The sequence below is a fragment of the Pan troglodytes genome, chromosome 2 (genome assembly GCF_028858775.2).
Source record: "Pan troglodytes isolate AG18354 chromosome 2, NHGRI_mPanTro3-v2.0_pri, whole genome shotgun sequence".
Classification (NCBI taxonomy): Eukaryota; Metazoa; Chordata; class Mammalia; order Primates; family Hominidae; genus Pan; species Pan troglodytes.
The window spans coordinates 160,031,353-160,050,062 of NC_086015.1; the positions used below are offsets into that span (position 1 = coordinate 160,031,353).

At 39.3% G+C, this 18,710-nt stretch overlaps 1 protein-coding gene across 7 annotated transcripts in view; it reads left to right on the forward strand.

Moving 5' to 3' along the window:
* Positions 1–812: 812 nt before the first annotated feature.
* LEKR1 (leucine, glutamate and lysine rich 1) overlaps positions 813–18,710 on the forward strand; it is a 215,846-nt gene continuing 197,948 nt past the window's right edge. For 4 of the 7 annotated variants that reach the window (XR_010155848.1, XM_054681212.2, XM_526361.7 and 1 more), the window contains exons 1-2: positions 813–1,029; positions 3,956–4,047. Coding sequence is in view for 6 of the 7 variants with exons in the window: in XM_054681212.2 (XP_054537187.1) it covers positions 4,000–4,047 (48 nt within the window). In the remaining variant the exon portion in view is untranslated. Of the gene's footprint in view, positions 1,763–3,955; positions 4,048–18,710 lie in introns of all 7 variants that reach the window. The other 3 variants (XM_054681209.1, XM_009446734.4, XM_054681211.2) reach the window with 2 other exon arrangements.

Genomic DNA, 18,710 nt, shown 5'->3' on the forward strand with positions numbered 1-18,710 from the left:
CTGGTGTCATTAATTAGTAGTTATCAATAAGCAGTTTGGTGTACCGATACTGCTCTGCGTCATTTAATCACTTCTCTAAATCTATAGGTTCAATTAATTTTCTTTGTATTTACTTAATCTTATTTTATTCAATAGCAAACCAGTCTCTTTGCCTGCTACAGAGCCATCGATGTTTTCTTTGGTTCTTGGAAGAACTGTACTTCGACCTTATATAATCCTCAGAAAGGCAAGATCTGGACTACGAATGAGTCACCTGCTAATTACACCAATGGCTGCTCCTGCCTTGACCAGTCACAGAGTATCACCCTATCTCGGTATGCTGCTCTGCTTGTCGCGTAGTAGGTCAATAAATACTTGTTTTATGAATGAATGTATGAACAAAGGGAAGTTAGTCACGTGTAAGGGTGGGTAGCCTGCGATAAATAAAGTGTAGACTAGGAGGTCTCAAAATACTTTTTGAACTAAGCCCTTAATCTTCACTACTTTGGACTAGAATGGAAATGTCACCAACGCCTTCCCAATTAATTTGTCCTGGCTGTAATGACTGAAACCAGAACTTCCCTTTACACCGATGACCTCTACAGGCATCTCTTTTTCCTCTGCTCAAGAACAGTAACTGCTCACTGCTGTGTCTACCACATAGGCCCCAGAGCAAGGGGTGATAGGTAGGGCTATAGGCTCCCGACTCCCGACTCCCGGCAGTGCCTCTCTCCAACCCCCCACGAGGCTGGGACAGCTCCCTCCATCTCAGCAGTCGCTACCAAGCACCCGACCCACTCTCGCCCGCCTCATCCCTCGATCCCCTTCCCTCCCTCTAACAGCACTCCGCCTAAGACTAGCCCAGCCTTCTGAGCCCCACCACCAGTTTTCCCACTTCCGCCCGGCGCGTGAGACCCTGCGCGATGCAGGGGAGCGCTGACGACAGACGTGGGCCGTGACGTCGCCGCGCCCTGACGTCCAGCCGACTGGCGGCGCGGTCGCCCGGGAGACCGGGAAAGCCGTTTCACACCCGTCCTAGTCGAAGTCGAGGTGAGGGACGATGGCTTTCCTCAGCCTGGGATGACCCGGTCCTCCAAATGCAGTTCCGGAGTGGAGGCGTGCTCGCACCCGGGGAGAGAGCCAGAAAGCTGAGCCGCGGCGCCCCAGCGAGAGCACGAGGCCCCGGGTCTGGACTCCGCCACCACGCTCCTCTGCGGCCCCTTCCTGGTGTCTGCCAGCCCGCGGGGCCCAGGCGCGGTCCGCCTTCCTCCCGGCCCCGGGGAACGCGCGGCTCTGCTTCCTCACCCCCGCACCCTCCTCCTCCTCCTCTTCCGGCCACTGCAGGTCCAGGGGGAACGGGGTTAGAAAGGGACAGATTTGAAAGCCATTCCAGCAGTTTTGTCTGGCCTTGCGGTTGGTTTCTGTGTGGAAGAGCCTGCCGCTTCAGGGAAGTCTTAGGACGTGAACTCCCGCCTTCACCTGCCCCTGACCTGCTTGTTGTGGGTGATTCACGCCATGGGAATGGTTCTTTACGTAAGGGCTTGAAAGCTGAACGTGAGTTAATGGCCTGACGTGACACTAGTGTGAGAAACGGAATTGGAAACGAACAAGGACGTGTCTGCATTTTAAAAAATGTCTTTTCGGTGATCTTGTTAGAGAGGAGGTTCACAAACACCCACGTAGCTGCAGCCACTTATCACTGCACCTCTTGCCAAAGTGCGGTCCACATACGTGCAATGAGAAAGAATTAAAGGGACTTGTTTGATAACACACGCAAAACTATGTAAGACTAAATTTTAAAAATTACAGATTTTCCCTGTTGCCAAAAGGAAAAGAGACCCTTCTTTTTTCTTGAGAAACTTAGTATTTGTGAATGCTTCCTCTATTTAATATGTATGCAAATGTTTTTAAAGACCTAGGAATGCTTTTCTTGAGGACCTGGAAGCCATTTCTTTAAAATGTAAACATCAAGGAAGATAGGGCCCCAATCTCCTTGTCACTTTGGGAGTTTAACCTAGGTGCGTTATTCCTAATTGTAAACACCTGTTTCGTTATGGAGCTGTGCATTACTTAGGAGGAAAGCCGTTAGCTAACACAGGTGGTTACCCCAATTACCAGATGAATTAAAGAGGAAATATAAAAGAATGTATAGAACACTATGTTAAGCCCTCTTACATGAGGACACGTTACCAGTTTCCTTGAGAATGTGTTATGGATTGTGTCTCCTTGGCTGTATAAAAGAGGGATTTCCTTCTGTCTTTGTAACCTCATTAGCAGATTAGCCGTGATGTGCATCAAAGTCTAGTTGAATGCCTAATAAAATTGTTCTCTTTCTGCATTGTGGAGCATTTTCTGGGTTGGCAGGACTTTTAATTTTTAGTTTCCCCCCGATAATCAGAACCTGCCAATTCCTCCCCTTCTTATGCTAAGGCCATAAAGTTGGAATAGATTCACAGACAATGAAGGCACTACACAAAAACTGTTCTACTGGTGCTTTGTTTATACTGTCATTTAGATCCGTGCTCTCAGATAATTTTATGGGTGAAATTTTAAAAGGATGTTTAGATGGTAATTTTTTGGAAAATTCTCCCAATAGAGTTGAAGTTACTATTTCATTTTACTGATGGCAAATCCACCATTAAATGACAGAAATGAGAATAATGAGCCTTCTGGGCTCTTGCCACATGATTATGACAATCTGCCAAACATCAGATTATGTTTGGGCTTATGTTGACATGGTTAATGGTACCTCCATTGCAGACCTCAGTTAACTTTACCACACATGTCATATTATGTTTTATGTGGGAAGACATAAAGCTCATTAGTTTTTGGTTTTAAACAGCAACTCACTGAAATGAGTCTTTGTGCTAACACAGGGAACAAGGAATCTTCTCTTCCACTAGTGGTTGCACCATTTACAAAGATAATGCCACTATAGGACTTTTTGACAACTACAGTTTCCCTGCTACCTTGCTGTATGGCCGGGGTTGCTCTCTCTGATAGAGTACTTTGCTTCTCCAGTCTCTTGTCAAAATCCTGCCCTGATTGAATACAAGCAACCTCAGGAAGCCTTCACTAACTCCCACCTCTCATCTGAAACATAAGATCTTTTCCTTTCTTGAACTCTTAGACTGCTCTTGTCTATAACTCATGGTCCTCAGGCCTTCTTCCCTGCTATGGAATTGTGCCTGTATCATCTGACTCTGCTGCCACTGCCCTCGCCCTTCTCCTGACTCCTTAGATATGTATAAACAGCCCTTACTCGTGAGGGAAGGATTTAAAAAAAAAAAAAAAAACCCAAAGTGCTCCTCCATTTATCCTCTGGTTTTATGAAAGTAGTGACTGACCTTTATATTGAATGGCTTTTATTAGAAAAAGAAAATCTGTTAAAAGTAAAATATCTGCATAAAATTATGTAAATGTCCATCTTAGATAAAATTGGCACGTGGCTTCTTATTTTTTGATCACTCTTCTGTTCAGTGTTTGCATATCATATTTAATATGGTATCTCTAAATGCTCTTTTTCTGTATTTCATCATTTAATCCAGCATTCATGCCACAATTGCTTTTTTCATCTGCTAAAATACTATATTTTCATACTTTTTCTAGCAGCATTTCAGAAAAATATTTGATTTTTAAAATACACTGAAATGTGTATTTAAAATTTTAGTCATTATGTATTTGAAAAACAATTAGTAGTAAATCACAACAGAAATTATTAGACTATAAAGTTCTAACAAAAGAGAAAATATTCTTTCTAACTTAGCAGTCTCTATAGTTCTCTCCTGTTCTATTGGCCCAATAACTAACGGAGAAAACCCTAACTGTACCTTCTAACATTGAGCTGATGAAATAAGCATCTGTTGAAACAGTTATCACCATTCATCCCCAAATACTTCTAGGAGTTTATAAAGCATCTTAATTTGAATGTTCTCTACATTATTTCTGTTCTGACTGTTGCCATCAATGTTCTTAGATTTCCTTTGGCTTCAAAGCTCTCTCACCATATTTTGGGAAGTTATGGATCATCACATTCCCATGCATGCTTTGCCTGAAGAAATCCAAAAGGTATGATATATTGTGTTGCTACAGCCTAACAGTGGGAACATGTAGCAGTTACATAATTCTAAAACCTAAAGGAGTGAATTCATTAATTTTGGTCATAGGATCTGAATGAATTGGTGGAGTGGGAGAGGGAATAATTATTATCATAATGAGCAGAATTGTACAATTCAATTCAATATGAAGAATTTTGCTGCTATGGAAGAAGACATATATCTAATTCCAGTACAGTATTTGACCAGGTGGTTGTGGAGCCCTAGTGAAAAGCAGGCATCAGAAACGTCCATGTGTGTTTTAATGGGGCTGGGTTTCTAAGCCTCTATTATGGTTTGACCAACATTAATTCTCAGTACTTACTGTGTGCCAAGCACTGTTTTAAGCCCCTTTTATGCAGATGACCCTTGAACAACATGGAACTAAATTGTGTAGGTCCACTTATATGTGGGTTTTTAAAATAAATATATTGGAAAATGTTTTGAAGATTTGGAATGGTTTGAAAAAACTCACAGGCGAACCAAGTAGCCTAGAAATATTGAAAAAATTAAGAAAAAGGCATGTCATGAATGCATAAAATGTATGTAGACGCTAGTCTATTTTGTCATTTACTACCATAAAATATGCACAAATCTATTATAAAAAGGTAAAATTTATCAAAACTTATGCACACAGACACTTAAGAAACTACATGGTGCTATTTGCAGTCAAGAGATGTAAAAAAACATAACGATGAAGTATTGTAACTACATAAAATTAACTGTAATATATACTATACAAATGTAATAATTTTGTAGCTACCTCCTGTTGCTTTTGCAGTGAGCTCAGGCATTGTGATTATCTCCTTAAAACACTGTGTGATAATCATGGCCATGTGAGCAGTTCTTCCCTTCAGGAAAAAGTGATCTTGAAGTTCTTGTGTATTTTTCATCATGTTTAGTGCAATTTCATAAGCTTTGGATAACAACAAAGGACACATTTAGCATGCCACTACCTGATGCTGGAAGTACTTTCAAGAAGCAGAGAAAAGTCATGACATTACAAAGAAAAAGTTGAATTGCTTGATGTGTACTGTAGAATGTGGTGTGCAGCTGTGGTTGCCCACTATTTCAAGATAAATGAATCCAGTGTAAGGACCATTAGATATGTATATATAAAGGAAATTTATGATGTTGTAGCTACAGCTATGCCAACAGGTGCAAAAACCATGTACTTTTTGCAAAATCTCTTATAATGAAAGCATAGTTTTTATGTGGGTGCAGAATTGTTATAAGAAAGGCATACCTGTAGACTCTAATATGATTCAAGAAAAAACAAAGTCATTCCACAGAGTGAGCAGAGAGTGGTGAAAAGTCTCAGAGAGAAAAAAAAAATCATTATATGGCAACTTAAAAAAAAAGTGAAAGATCTAAAGCTGGATAATTTAATGCCAGCAAAGGATGGTTTGGTAATTTTTGAAAGAGGTTTGGCATAAAAAAGAAAAAGTCAAGATAACAGGAGAAGCATCTTTTGCTGACCAAGAGGCAGCAGACAAGTTCCCAGATGTCATTAAGAAAATCATTAAGAAGAAAGGGGGTTTTTGGTTTCTTTTTTATTGTTTTTGTATTTGTTTGTTTTGTTTTTTTGCAGTAAAGAAAGTTTAATTGATATGAGGCCACTGTGGCATGTGGCAGATGGAGTTATTACTCAAATCAATCTCCGAAAATTTGCAGGGTAGGGATTTTCAAGGATAGTTTGGCAGGCGGTGGGGCTAGGGTATGGGAGCTGCTGATTGATTGGGGATGCAGTCATAGGGGTGTAGAAAATGGTCCATGTGTGAAGACGGAGAGTCCAAGTGGGGCATCAGTCATTAGAAATACAAAAGCCTGAAAAAACATCTCAAAAGGCCAATTGTAGGTTCTACAATAGTGATGTTAATTACAGGAATAATTAGGGAAGTTGCAAATCCATTGGAATAATGGCTCCTAGTCATTTACACCTACATATTAGCAGAACGCAGACCCCTCTAATTCTCTTAACCTTTTGGCTTTTATTAGTTTTACAAAGATGGCTTAGTTTAAGGGATATTATTTAAACTATAAAGTTCTCCCAAAGTTAGATTGGCCCATACCCAGAAATTGTGTATTAGTTTGTTCTCATGCTGTTAATAAAGACATACCTGAGACTGGGTAATTTATAAAGGAAAGAGGTTTAATTGGCTCACAGTTCCACATGGCTGGGGAGGCCTCACAATCATGGCTGAAGAACAAGGGATGTCTTACATGATGGCAGGCAACACAGAACTTGTGCAGGGGCACTCCTCTTTATAAAACCATCAGATCTTGTGAGACTTATTCACTATCATGAGAAGAGCATGATAAAGGTTCACCCTCATGATTCAATTATCTCCCACCAGGTCCCCCTCACGATGTGGGAATTGTGAGAGCTACAATTCAAGATGAGATTTGGGTGGGGGCACAGCCAAACCATATCAAATGACCAAGGGCAGTTTGGAGGTTAAAGGCAAGACTGAATTTGGTTAGGTCAGAATTTTCTCACTGTTACAATTTTTGCAAAGACAGTTTTAATCCCCCTCCTTTGGGTTTCATCATACCTTATTTTTAATCTGTGTGTTATGGAAATGGAAAAAGGCCTAGAGCCACTGTAACTTCTTCCTGCTCACAGGGGCAGATTTGGAGTGGGAGTTGCCCTCAGGGTAAGAGGAGTGAAACTGTCTTGTAATTGTTGGTATGTATTCATGTGTGCCAGGTTGAGATCCCAAGGTCTGCATAAGAAAACATTGGTGCTCTTATCCACAGCTTTCACACAGCACTTAAGTGAACAGGTGGACTATAAGACAAATAATGAGCCCCAACATAAGGAGAGAAAGTCCTCACTTCAGGAATCCCCGTAGAACTGACCTGAAGCCTTAAGGGATACAGGTGAATGACCCCAAGAATCAATCAGATATGGGGTCATTAGCAGAGACTCAAACACAGTGGATAAGGCTGGAATCTAATAACAGTTATACTATAGTTTTTTTCTGAAACAATTTTTCTCTCTCCAGTTCCCCATTTCTACCAAACACAAATCATAGTAGGACCAATTTATTTGCAAAATAAGTTCCAGTCCCATTATATTTGGCCTGGTTATTTGCATAAAATGCAGCAAGAATAGTTATTTGCCAAATAGGTTCTTTTTCTAAAAATAATTGGCTTTGCTGGAATTTATTTCATAAGGAATCTCAGATTAGACCTTTTAAAAGTCTCTAGCCCAGCCAAGGATTCATCTGTGCCTGCACATACCTGTATGAATTGGGTGAATTTCTCTCTTCTTGAGGTCCCACAATAACTTGGGATTCCTGGGTCTACTACGGGTTAGGAGCCCTGTAAAGGACAAGGTATGAGACCAGTATTTCCAAGGGGCTGTTATCAGCTCTGTAAGTCAACCTCAGTTACTCAAAGCAGCCTGAAACCATGCCATTTCCAGTCAAAGCCTTGGTAAAATAATCAGTGTCTCCAGTTGTGTCCTGTTGCAAAAAACAAAGCAAAACAAAAAACATTCTTATTGAACTTATGCAAAAAACTATATTGCCATATGCTAAGAAGACTCATAATTAGTTTCAAAATTCTGGAGAGATCACGTAGAGAGAAAGAAATATGCTCCAAAATTTGCAGATAGAAATATGCTTCATTCAATTGTTAAAAGCTATAAACAGCTCAAAAGGAAAGTTGTTATGTTTTTTGACCCTGAAAAACAAAAAGGATCAGAAACATTTCAAACAAATAGTCATAGAAAGATTATTTCATTATTCTCTTAGTTCAGTCCATACAGTTAATTCCTGTTCTGTTTGATATTCATGAACACTTCAGCTCTTCCTGAGAGTCCTAGAAGTTTTTCCCTTTATATTAATGGCACAATCTTTAAAGATATCAGAAATCTGCATTCAAGAGCACCTGTTAGAGTTCCATAGCTGATTATAAAATCACCTTTTGAAAAGGATCAAAGTAAAAATAACTGTGGATGACAAGAGGCTTAGAACAGCTATGGTTTAAGACTCAATTAACAAGGAAATTTGGTTATTTTTGTGGCATACAATTTAATATAACAATTATTATTACTGATAACATACACTAAGTCATATTGAAATTATAGGAATCTTGCACAATTCTGGAACACATACCAATAACACTTTCATATAAATACAGCCCAAAGAAAGCCGAATACCAATTCATACTTGACAGTGCTCACTCTATGATGTCAACATGCCAAATAAGCCAGATGTCTCTTTTGGACTTCAGGGGACCTAATATTGAAAAAATTAATGAAATCAAAAGGACTGAATTTAGAACTTGAAATTTTGATTTTGGAAGGTTTGTCAAATATCAAAGGTTTAGAATACTTACTGTTACAAAATAGTATCATTGGTTATTCATTTAGCAGAAGTCATAACTCAAAAATTTCAAAAGGCAAAAACCTAAACAGCATACCTAATAAAGGTAGCATGTGGCTACCTGAATCTCTCTTTCCCCTTTTTTCCTTTTTTTTTTTTTTTTTGCAGTTTACTTAAAAGGCAAAAACATTTCATTGTGGCTCAGTATTACAAAAAAACTTTGTTCAAAAGAGGAAAACCAAATTTTACCTTTTTATTAATGTACTATCAATGTTAGGCCCAATTTTTTAATAAAACCTTATAAACAAATCTATACAGTCTTAATCAGTTTGACCATAAGGTAAGATTTTCCTAAACATCCCCCCATAACTTTTTATAATTTATTACAGAGCAGACCCCCATAACTTTTTATAATTTATTAAAGAGCAGATCAGTGTTCTAAGAAAACCATTATTCTGACACATGGGTCCAGATTCTGGCCTTCTAACAGTGTGCTTTTTATTTTAATGTTTTAATTTATAGAAAAACTAAATAATCCCATTCAACTTTTGGCTACATTGCTCACACCCACAGAGCTTCCTTTACAAGATCAATGTATTATAAATCTTTTACAACTTGCTTAAACCTTCAGTATTGTCATATCTTTTTGGGACAATCCTCAAAAATCTCCAAACTCAACGTGATTACTTTCCTTTGAACAAAAGCCATATTTCCAAGACAAAAACACATTCTACTTCCTTTATATAACTTGTATATAAACTTTCTCTAGTAGTCTCAATGTTAATATGTTAACTCTTAGTCACTTTTATTTCTGGTTAGGAACCTGGTAAGTAAGTAATTTTAACCATGTATCAGATTGCAGAGCCTAGGACAAGGACAGAGCTTCAGACAGTGTCTGACTCTTCCTAGCCTAGTCAGAGGACAGGGCTAACTCCATATGTCCCCAGATCTTACCTAAAATCTAATGACTGAAGAATAGACAAGTCAATTTTCAAAAATATCATAGAAGTAGTTTATAACCTTAAAACGTATAGCAAAGACAGAATTCAGTCTGCCTACTGTAGACCAAATGTCTAAATTTTGAAGATGTTTTTATTTTACCAATAATCTTTAAAACTAAACAAAGATTTCTAAAGTCATCTACACTAAAAGGCATTAAATTTTCTATTTTTCTGACAAAATATTTTATTTTAGGGCTCATTCTTCCCTAAACCAGTTAATTGGAGTTCTTTATATAAACATCCCACACACAACACATATAATTACATGGAAGGAAATGGATCTGGTAGTTGTAAGATTTTTTTTTTTTGCCAGTTTTTAAGTTTCTATTTCCTATTTTAGACTATCAGTTTCTTGATTACCTATTCCCTGCCCTAAACAATTGTCAGCTAGGCAACTCTAAATTTGCATTTCTAAAGGGACAGCTCCTAGGTGAAACAGGATAGAGAACTTATATTTTAAAAGCACAGAGCTGAGACATTAAGCCAAAACGTTGTATGATAATAGTTTCTAATATACACAGGCAGGCACCCTTACCAATGGGGGTTTTCTTAAATATGTAAATTTCTAAATTGGATTTGTGGCTTCAGGGTGGAGCCCTTCAAGGAACAGGGCCAAGAAAGCGTGCAGCTTCCAGGGCCTGACAGGCAGAGCTGTAAGATAGAACAGATCCCCAAAAATCAAGGGCTCCATTTTTACGCCTAATCCTGGGTCCCCCAAAAGAGAAACGCTATAGGACGAGATAGTGATTTTATGGTGTATCTCATTGCAAGGACATTTTCGCTGAGGCTAGTGGGCAACCCAAAGCCAATCAGCTCAATCTGTAATCAGTCCATTCCCCAATCCATACTTTCCAGGTCCCCAAGAACATGGCTTTCTTATTCGGTGTGCAAAGAACCAAGTATCACCCTGTAGTAACTCAATTGTAAGCATCTGCCATTAGCCATCCCTAAGAGTATATCTCTTACCTAGCTATTACACACCAAGGCTAAAAGTTCTCTCGTAAAGCCTCTCTCATAAAGCGATTCCTTCCTCCCTTCCTTCCTTCCTTCCTTCCTCGCTCCCTCCCTCCCTCCCTCTCTCCCTCCCCCCCAGTCTTGCTCTGTCTCACTTTTTTTTTTTTTTTTGAGATGAGTCTCACTCTGTCACCAAGGCTGGAGTGCAGTGGTGCAATCTCGACTCACTGCAACCTTCGCCTCCTGGGTTCAAGCAATTCTTGTGCCTCAGCCTTCTGAGTAGCTGGGATTACAGGCATGTGCCACCATGCCTGGCTGATTTTTGTATTTTTAGTAGAGATGGGCTTTCGTCATGTTCAAGACTGGCCTTGAACTCCTGACCTCGGGTGACCCCACCCACCTTGGCTTCCCAAAGTGCTGGTTTTACAGGCCTAAGCCACCAAGCCCAGCCAAAGCAAAGTAATTTCTGATATCCTCAAAAGTTAAAAAAGTCGGATAATGTAATGCAAAACAGAGCAGAGTCATAAATTTTGAGAAGGATTTGTCTACTTACAATTTTGTGGGTTTCATGAGGAAAACAGGTTTTTCCCTAAATGGGGCCCGTGGTAACTCCTCTGTTTCTCCTAAGGAATCCCAGGCTGGCAAAAAGAAGTAAATGGAGAAACAATTCAGCCAACCAAGTAGAAAAAAAAAAGCTTTTTCTCAAAAAAACAAGATCCAAGAAGAGAAAAGGCATAAAGACCTTTAAAATATATGTATAGTGTAAATATCAACTTTTAGTTAAGCCAACTTTTAACCATAGAGCTTCGTTAAAGAAATCCTTTTAAATCTTTTATTACTATACTCTAGCCAGGACAAACAGCCTCTGGCTTTTAAGCTTTTTTCCCCCTCAAAGGTCTCCTCCTAAGTGAAACCAGTAAGTCTTACCTAAGATTATGACTTATCGATGGATGCATGAGGTGTCTCCAAAGAGACAGCAAGCATTTTTACAATATGTAGAATAGCCCCTGAGGTAGCTCAGAGAAAAGAAAATTCAAGACAGGAAATCAGAAGCTGTCCATGGAGAAGAAAATAATCAATAAATGGCAAAAGTCCCACAAGTATCCAACCAGAAAGGACTCATTCCCAAAGCCAGCAATTGAGCCCAGACTGCTACTATAAAAGGGTAGTCTTAGCTACTGAGCTATAGCATGGGGCAGCTGCCATTGCTCTTCCAGGAAGGAGTCTGGGGCAGTCATTTTCAAGCTTGTAAAGGATTGTAACTGCTCGAGAGAATTTTCTGAAGCTAGTTAGGACATTTTTCATCCTTTTTAAAAACTTTAATTATGGAGAATAAAAGATTTCTAAAATTCCTTTTAAAAAAAATGGTATACTCAGTTTCAGTAGTGACTTAATCTGAGTCTTTTACAAGCCCAGATGTTAATGTTCCAGGATTTTATCATATAAGCAAGAGGTATTCTTAGAGAGGGGATAGAGGAGATATCTCCATCGTCCCCAAGAATTCACTCTCTGTAATGGGCTTAAGATAACAAAAGATGACAAGAGCCCTGTAGAAATGGGATCTTTGAAGACGAGACTCACCCAAAGGCATGACACATTTGGGATGAAGAGTGTGCTGACTCATCTCAGACACCTGGTCCTCTCATACTGACATGAACTGAAAAATTCCTGCCCTTTGGATGGTGGAGACTGAGAGTGTACCTCTACATGGTCACAGAGTCAAGCTCCCAAGGACGTAAAACAAGATGAGAAGGAAATCTCGTCCAGTTTTTGTTTCAGGGACCTGCAGCAAAGTTTGTAACTGACCAGCCCACAGGGCCAGCTTGAGCATTGGGCTTATAGGGATCCTAGGCCCTTGTTCTATCCTACGGTGCCCCTCTCCATGACAGAAGACACATAAAGATAAAAACTGAGAGGAAAGGAGTGAAACAATGTGAATATTCATAGCACAAAGTGCACTAGATTTGCTACAGCCTCAGACTAATCACACAAATCCTTTTTCCCATTAATCAGACTTTGCAAAGGAGACAGTGATTTTTACCATCAGTTTGCGCAGAGAGAGGCCAGAAGCCTGGCTGGTAGGAAATTCTTACCCTTTTGCCGGCATGCTAGCCTTCCAGGTTCCTTTTCTCTCAGCAGCTTTGGTGATGCTGCTTGCTGTACCATAGCTGTGGGGGCCATGCTGCATTACAAAAGAAAATCATCTCTTTCTGTTTCATGGAATCATAGTCAAAAACCTCATTTTGCAAGATGTAGCCAGGCTACATGGGGGAACCAAAATGACATTTTTTATTCCAGGCAGAGGAAAATACACATGACAAAACACAGACACCAGTCACCCCGCTCAGCATCCAAGTATTGACCTGGCAAGGCTTAAACTTGCCTCTGTTGGCCCATGTTGTCTTTGATCCACTCAAAGTGGGGTGGGGTGTTCTCCAACCAGGAGTTTCAACAGGTGATCTTTAAGCAACATGGAAGAGTGGATAGTCACCCTGAGTTAGACCTGTTGAACTTTGTTCATGGCTCACAGAATGTGACCAACCAGACAAACTAGTAGAGTCTCCTGGACTTTCATCAGCAATTCTTTCAGGGAATTCTCTCCATATATACAAATACACACAATGAGATAAAAGACAAACAAAAAGGCCTTCCAAACCAGGATTCCTAACCAAAAATTTCCAGGAGTAATTCTTCTGAACTAACCTCTTATTCTCTAACTGGGGAGACATCTCCCCAAACCCAGAGTCTTCCTACTATTTTGGGAGAGCCAGTTAATACCCCCAAAGGAGCCAAACCAAGACCCTTGAAGGAGCAGAACCAAGAACCCCAGTGGAGCCAAACCAACTGGGAGAAGGAAGAAGGTTCTGGCTGTGCTTAGAATACTCAGCAGACCAGTTTAAAGATGTCTTTCTAGGAAGGATGTCTTTCTCCACTGCAATTAGGCCCAAGCACTGTGGGTCAGCAGGGCCTCACTGGGCAAGGACAGCACCAGACATGGCCTTCAGTTCCAGAGAAATAAGCAGCTGCCAGAGCTCACCTCCAATTCCAACATACTGGTGGGGGGCTGACAAACTGCAGGCAGGCACCCATAAAGGCAGATCCCAGACAGACCCCCAAACTTATAATAGCCCAATGGGTTCTTCCTCCCACACAGATGAAATCAAGCCACTGAGACCATGGCATTGCAGTAGAGAAAGAGTTTAATGGAAACGAGGATGGCCATGCCACACAGGAGATGGAGTTATTACTCAAATCAATCTCCTAAACAGGTTTTTAACACAAAAGTGCCCTATTCTGGAAAAAAAAAGGACACAAAATGCATTAGTAAGGAGGAGACGTGAGCACCAGGATTTAAGGAAGGAAGGGATAGGCCAAATCTGTTGTTTTGTGCAAATGTAGTCAGGTTTATGATCAGGACTGCACTTATCTATAAAACTGCTAATCTCTAGCCTTGATGGGAAAAGATAAACATCAGGTGTTAGTCTTTTGGTTGTACAACACAAAGGCTTGGACAAGGAGATTGCTTTTTCTAGACTGAGTCCATCAGTGCTTTGTCTCTGAAGTCAGGAAGTACCTCAACAGTAGTCTATGGAAAGGACTGTCAATGCTATGGAAGAGAACCCTGATAGAACATTACCAAAGCCTTGAAAGATTACACCATTGAAGATGCCATCATTCTTATAGAAAAAGCCGTGAAAGTCATCAAGCCTGGAACAAGAAATTCCTTCTAGAGAAAACCGTCCAGACGTTGTGCATGACTTCAAAGGATTTACAATGGAGCCAATAAAGGAAATTATAAAAGAGATTGTGGATATGGCAAAAAAGGTCAGAAGGTGAAGGGTTTCAAGATACTAATCTTGGAGAAATTCAGGAGCTAACAGACATCACACAAGAGGAATTAGCAGAGGACAACTTGGAGATGATTTTTTTTTCTGAATCAGTGCAGACAATGAGAAAGAAGACATAGTAGAGGCAGTGCTAGAAAACAAATTGATGCTAGATAATATGGCAGAAGGGTTTCAATTATTCGAGACTGCTTCTCACTTCTTTTACAACATGAACCTTCCTATGATATGGGTGCTGAAACTAAAGCAAACATTGGAAGAAGGATTGGCACTATATAGAAACATTTTTAGAGAAATGAAAAAGCAAAAAAGTTCGACAGAAGTTATGACATATTTCCTCAAAGTTACTCCAAGCGTGCCTGTCTTTTTTGCCTCCCCTTCCACTTTCTCCACCTGTGTCATCCCTGAGACAGCAACACCAACCCCTCCTCTTCCTCTTCCTCCTCAGCCTGCTCAATGTGAACATGAGGATGAAAACATTTTTGATGATCCACTTCCACTTAATGAAGATTAAATATATTTCCTCTTCCTTATGATGATTTTCTTAACATTTTCTTTTCTCTAGCTTACTTTATAAAATATGCATTAATTGAATGTTTATATTATCAGCAAGGCTTCCTGTCAACAGTAGGCTATTAGTAGTTAAGTTTTTGGGGAGTCAGAAGTTGTACATGGATTTTCAACTATGTGGAGGGGAGGTTCACACCCCTAATGTCCATGTTGTTCAAAGGTCAACTATATATCAACTCATTTAATCTAATTAACATGCAGTTCTTTAGTTTTTATGCTGTTCTCTTCCCTGTTAGTTCACATCTGTACCCAGGACAAGGCATTTTCCCCATATTTAGCTTGCAATCCATACATTGTTAATAGTATATTTTTAAAAATCTCTTTGAAAAAGATTGACTTAAATTGTGAGTTATAACCTCAAACTTTATCATCAATCTTTCGGGTTTTTCAGTAAATCTACAGTTAACTCTTAATTAACAACTAATCTGTTACATTTTGATTAAAATTTGCAGTCAGCTCTCAGATATGCTTTTGTCCATTGTGCATGTACCTTTGGGCTGCCTGTTAGCATTAATCATGCCATTGATTTAACTTGATGCTTACTGTTGCTGCCTGCCCTTCAGATTTATGTAAACTGTAACCCAGCAGGAACAGGAAGAGAAGTCCATTTACCATAAAAGACCTTTTAAATCATTACATTCAATTATCTTCACCTTTTAAGTTAGGTGTAAAAGAGTGAGCACAGAGAGGGTTCAGCTATACTTGTACTCACCTGAGAAATGGTGCTTATATATATTTGAAGACATGAAATATCCTTCCTCTTGCCCTGAACTAAGTCCCTTTCTTGTACTAGCCTAGGTATGGTGGAAAATAAAAGAAATAAAGCAAAGCAAACAAAATCTACACGAATCAATAGCTGCACTTCAGACCCTAATCACCTCTCAGGCAGAGGATGTACAATGACATGATAAAAAATAGCTCTAGAAGACAGTGTGTGATTTAGTGCCATGTAAGATAGTATCTGCTGTGAGAATGAAGAAGGCAGAAAGAGGAATCCCTGCATGGTGGGATGGCCAGAGGGGGAACTTTATGTTGGTGGTGAAACTGGAGTTGCCTCTTGAAGGCCTAGTATTTCCACAGGCAGCGGGTAAGGCATCCTAGGCCAAAGGAACAGAAGCTTTCTGGTGAGAAAAGCTGGCCAAGTTAGAGAATGTTTAACAACTTCAGTGTTTTTAAAATATAAAATATGTATTTATTTTTATAAGGTTTTTATGAGAGTTATAGAGGGTTTTCTCTCATATTTGAGATACTTTACAAGTAAATTGTTTAAAAAATACTGAAACCAAGCATTTCATAAATCTGCAGATAGAGTCTAAAGCAAGAATGGCAGGCAGCCATCCAGGCAGTACAGAGAAGTGGGGACACCAAAAGAGGCTCAGCTGCCTAAGGTCCTAGACAAGTGTGCTAGTCGTAGACTTGGTCATATAAAGTGCAGCTTTGCACTTTTTCGGACCTAAGTTAGATGCATTTATACAACAAGTATTTATTTTGCCTATTATGTGCCAGTCCCTGTTTGGGGTGCTTGATTTTAAAGTAGCCAGAATATGTATATACATCCCAAAGACTATGAAAGTACCGTCTTTTAGAATAAATGTGTTACATAACTTCTTACCTATATTTGATTTATCTAGATTGTCTGTAATTTCACTTAATTTCCTAGTGACTGGGCAGTGTATTTAATCAGCTGCATGTGTTATTCTATACAGAATAATATTAGAGAGAGAGATCAGGGGTCCCCAAACCCCTGGCCGCTGACTAGTACCACTCACACAGCCCGAGGTGAGTGGCAAGCCAGTGAGCATTACCGTCTGAGCTCTGCCTCCTGTCAGATCAGCAGCAGCATTAGATTCTCATATGAGCAGGAACTGCACATGCAAGGGTTCTAGGTTGTGTGCTGCTTATGAGAATCTAACTAATGCCTGATGATCCGAGGTGGAACAATTTCATCCCAAAATCATCCCCATCCCCCCAGTCCATGGGAAAATTGTCTTCCACGAAATCAGTCTCTGGTGCCAAAAAAATTGGGGACTGCTGATTAGATATATAGCTTATAGTGGTAACAGGAGCCATTTAGATTAGAACCATTTCATTTTAATGTGAAGAAACAAAGACTTTTTTTCATAATAGCTTGGAAATGGCTCTATTTCTCTATTGAAGAAAAAAGGACCTGAGATATGTGGATCAGTGTGCAGTGACAGGTCTTTCAAAGGCTTTTTTTTTTCTTTCTTGTTCTGTTAACTTTTTATGTTACTTTTTATGCTGGCTTCTCTTTCTAGAGAAGTCCCTGCTGTTTCCTTCTTTTTCTGTGTGTAGGCAAGGAAGGTGAGTGTAGAAATCAGGGAAGAGAAGGTGAGAGCCTTTCCTATTTATTTCTTTGTGTATTTTTGCTATGTGATATGGAAACAGATGGCTGGTAAATTAGAATTTGAAAATGACTATGCCACACTGTACTATTAATGCCAAAATGAGTAGTAGTAGTAGAAAAAGGAGAGTTGCAAAAAATGTAAAGGTGGTAGGGGAGATGGCTACCAAAGAAAAAGTGTAGAGAAGAACTATGATGATAAAAAGCTACAGTTAGAGAATCCATTGCCTGATTAGAAGGCTAAGATTGTTAAAGCATTTTCCCCTGGTCTCATCTCCTCAGGGAATTTTAGGGAAGAAGGAATAAGATAATCTTTGACTCTCATGTCCAGGTCTTTTTCCTTTTTTATCACAGTTTCTGACTGAGCATAGTATACTTGTCAGACTTCCATCTTCTTAAGTGGCAGAAAATGTAAAAGCGGCCCATGGGCTAGACAGCAAAATCACATTTGGCTCCTTTTTCTACTGCTGCACTCTACAGGTTAATTCTGTATGTATTTAGATCATATCTCTAAATCTGTTCTCTCTCCAGGCTGAGCTGACTCCTACCTGTCCCTGACCTCGGATAACCAGCAGACTTACTAGCATTTTCATCAAGTATTCTGAAAGCAGAATATACTTGAAATTATATTACTGTTCTGGGTTTAGGATTTTATTGCCACAATTTAAGACTAAAACAACACTTACAGATCAGCAAAGTAATACTGTAATTGTATATCTCTTCCCCTCATGAATGTCAATCCATTTTAGAGACATATGGACTCCTCTTTTTAGAAAAGAGCAATGAATAATTTTCCTTTTGCTGTTTTTGCTAGGGGACATATGTGGAAATCAAAACAACAGCAACAAACTAGTGGAAAAATCAGTTAGTTTGCAGAAAGTGAAACTGATCTTTTGTTTTTTTAAAATGGTGACAAAATGAACACTTGTAATAGGATTTTAACTTCAGGAAATCTTTATTACCACAGGACACAAAAGTAAAAAAAAGAGACCAGAGTTGTTTATTTTGCAAAACAGAAGTAGTGATACAAGGGCTAGAGAGCGCACTGTTCTCTCAGGGATAACAATCCCTTTCCCCAGCAGTAACAGCTCATTTTGTCCTGTTTCAGTAAAGTAATTTTAGTACTTTGGAACTTTGAAATTTATTCAGAATAACAGTTTTATATTTCCAAGCACAGATGGTCATTGCCAGAAAAAATAAACTTAATTTCCAGGTTATTTTGGGCCACTGTGGCTAGGTTCAGATTTTTTGTTGAGTTGAAGTGGAAGAAAAGGAAAAAGAAAGTGGTCATACAAATGTTAGACCTAGCATCCTGGGAAAGTTGTGATGTGTGTGTGTGTGTGTGGATGTTTATGTGTGATGTGTTTTTAAGCAATTGTAGTTTTATTAAAACCTTATGACAAAGGGAATAGGAAGCTGTATAATTTTTGGAGAGACTATTCACTTATTTTTGTGACCCAAGGTAGTTCATTAGAAAAAGCATTTTCTTCAAAATATTATTATGAATCTTGAAAAATCTGAATTTGCCAATTTGTAGTCAAAAATACTTTTGCCAACTGACCATAGAAGGT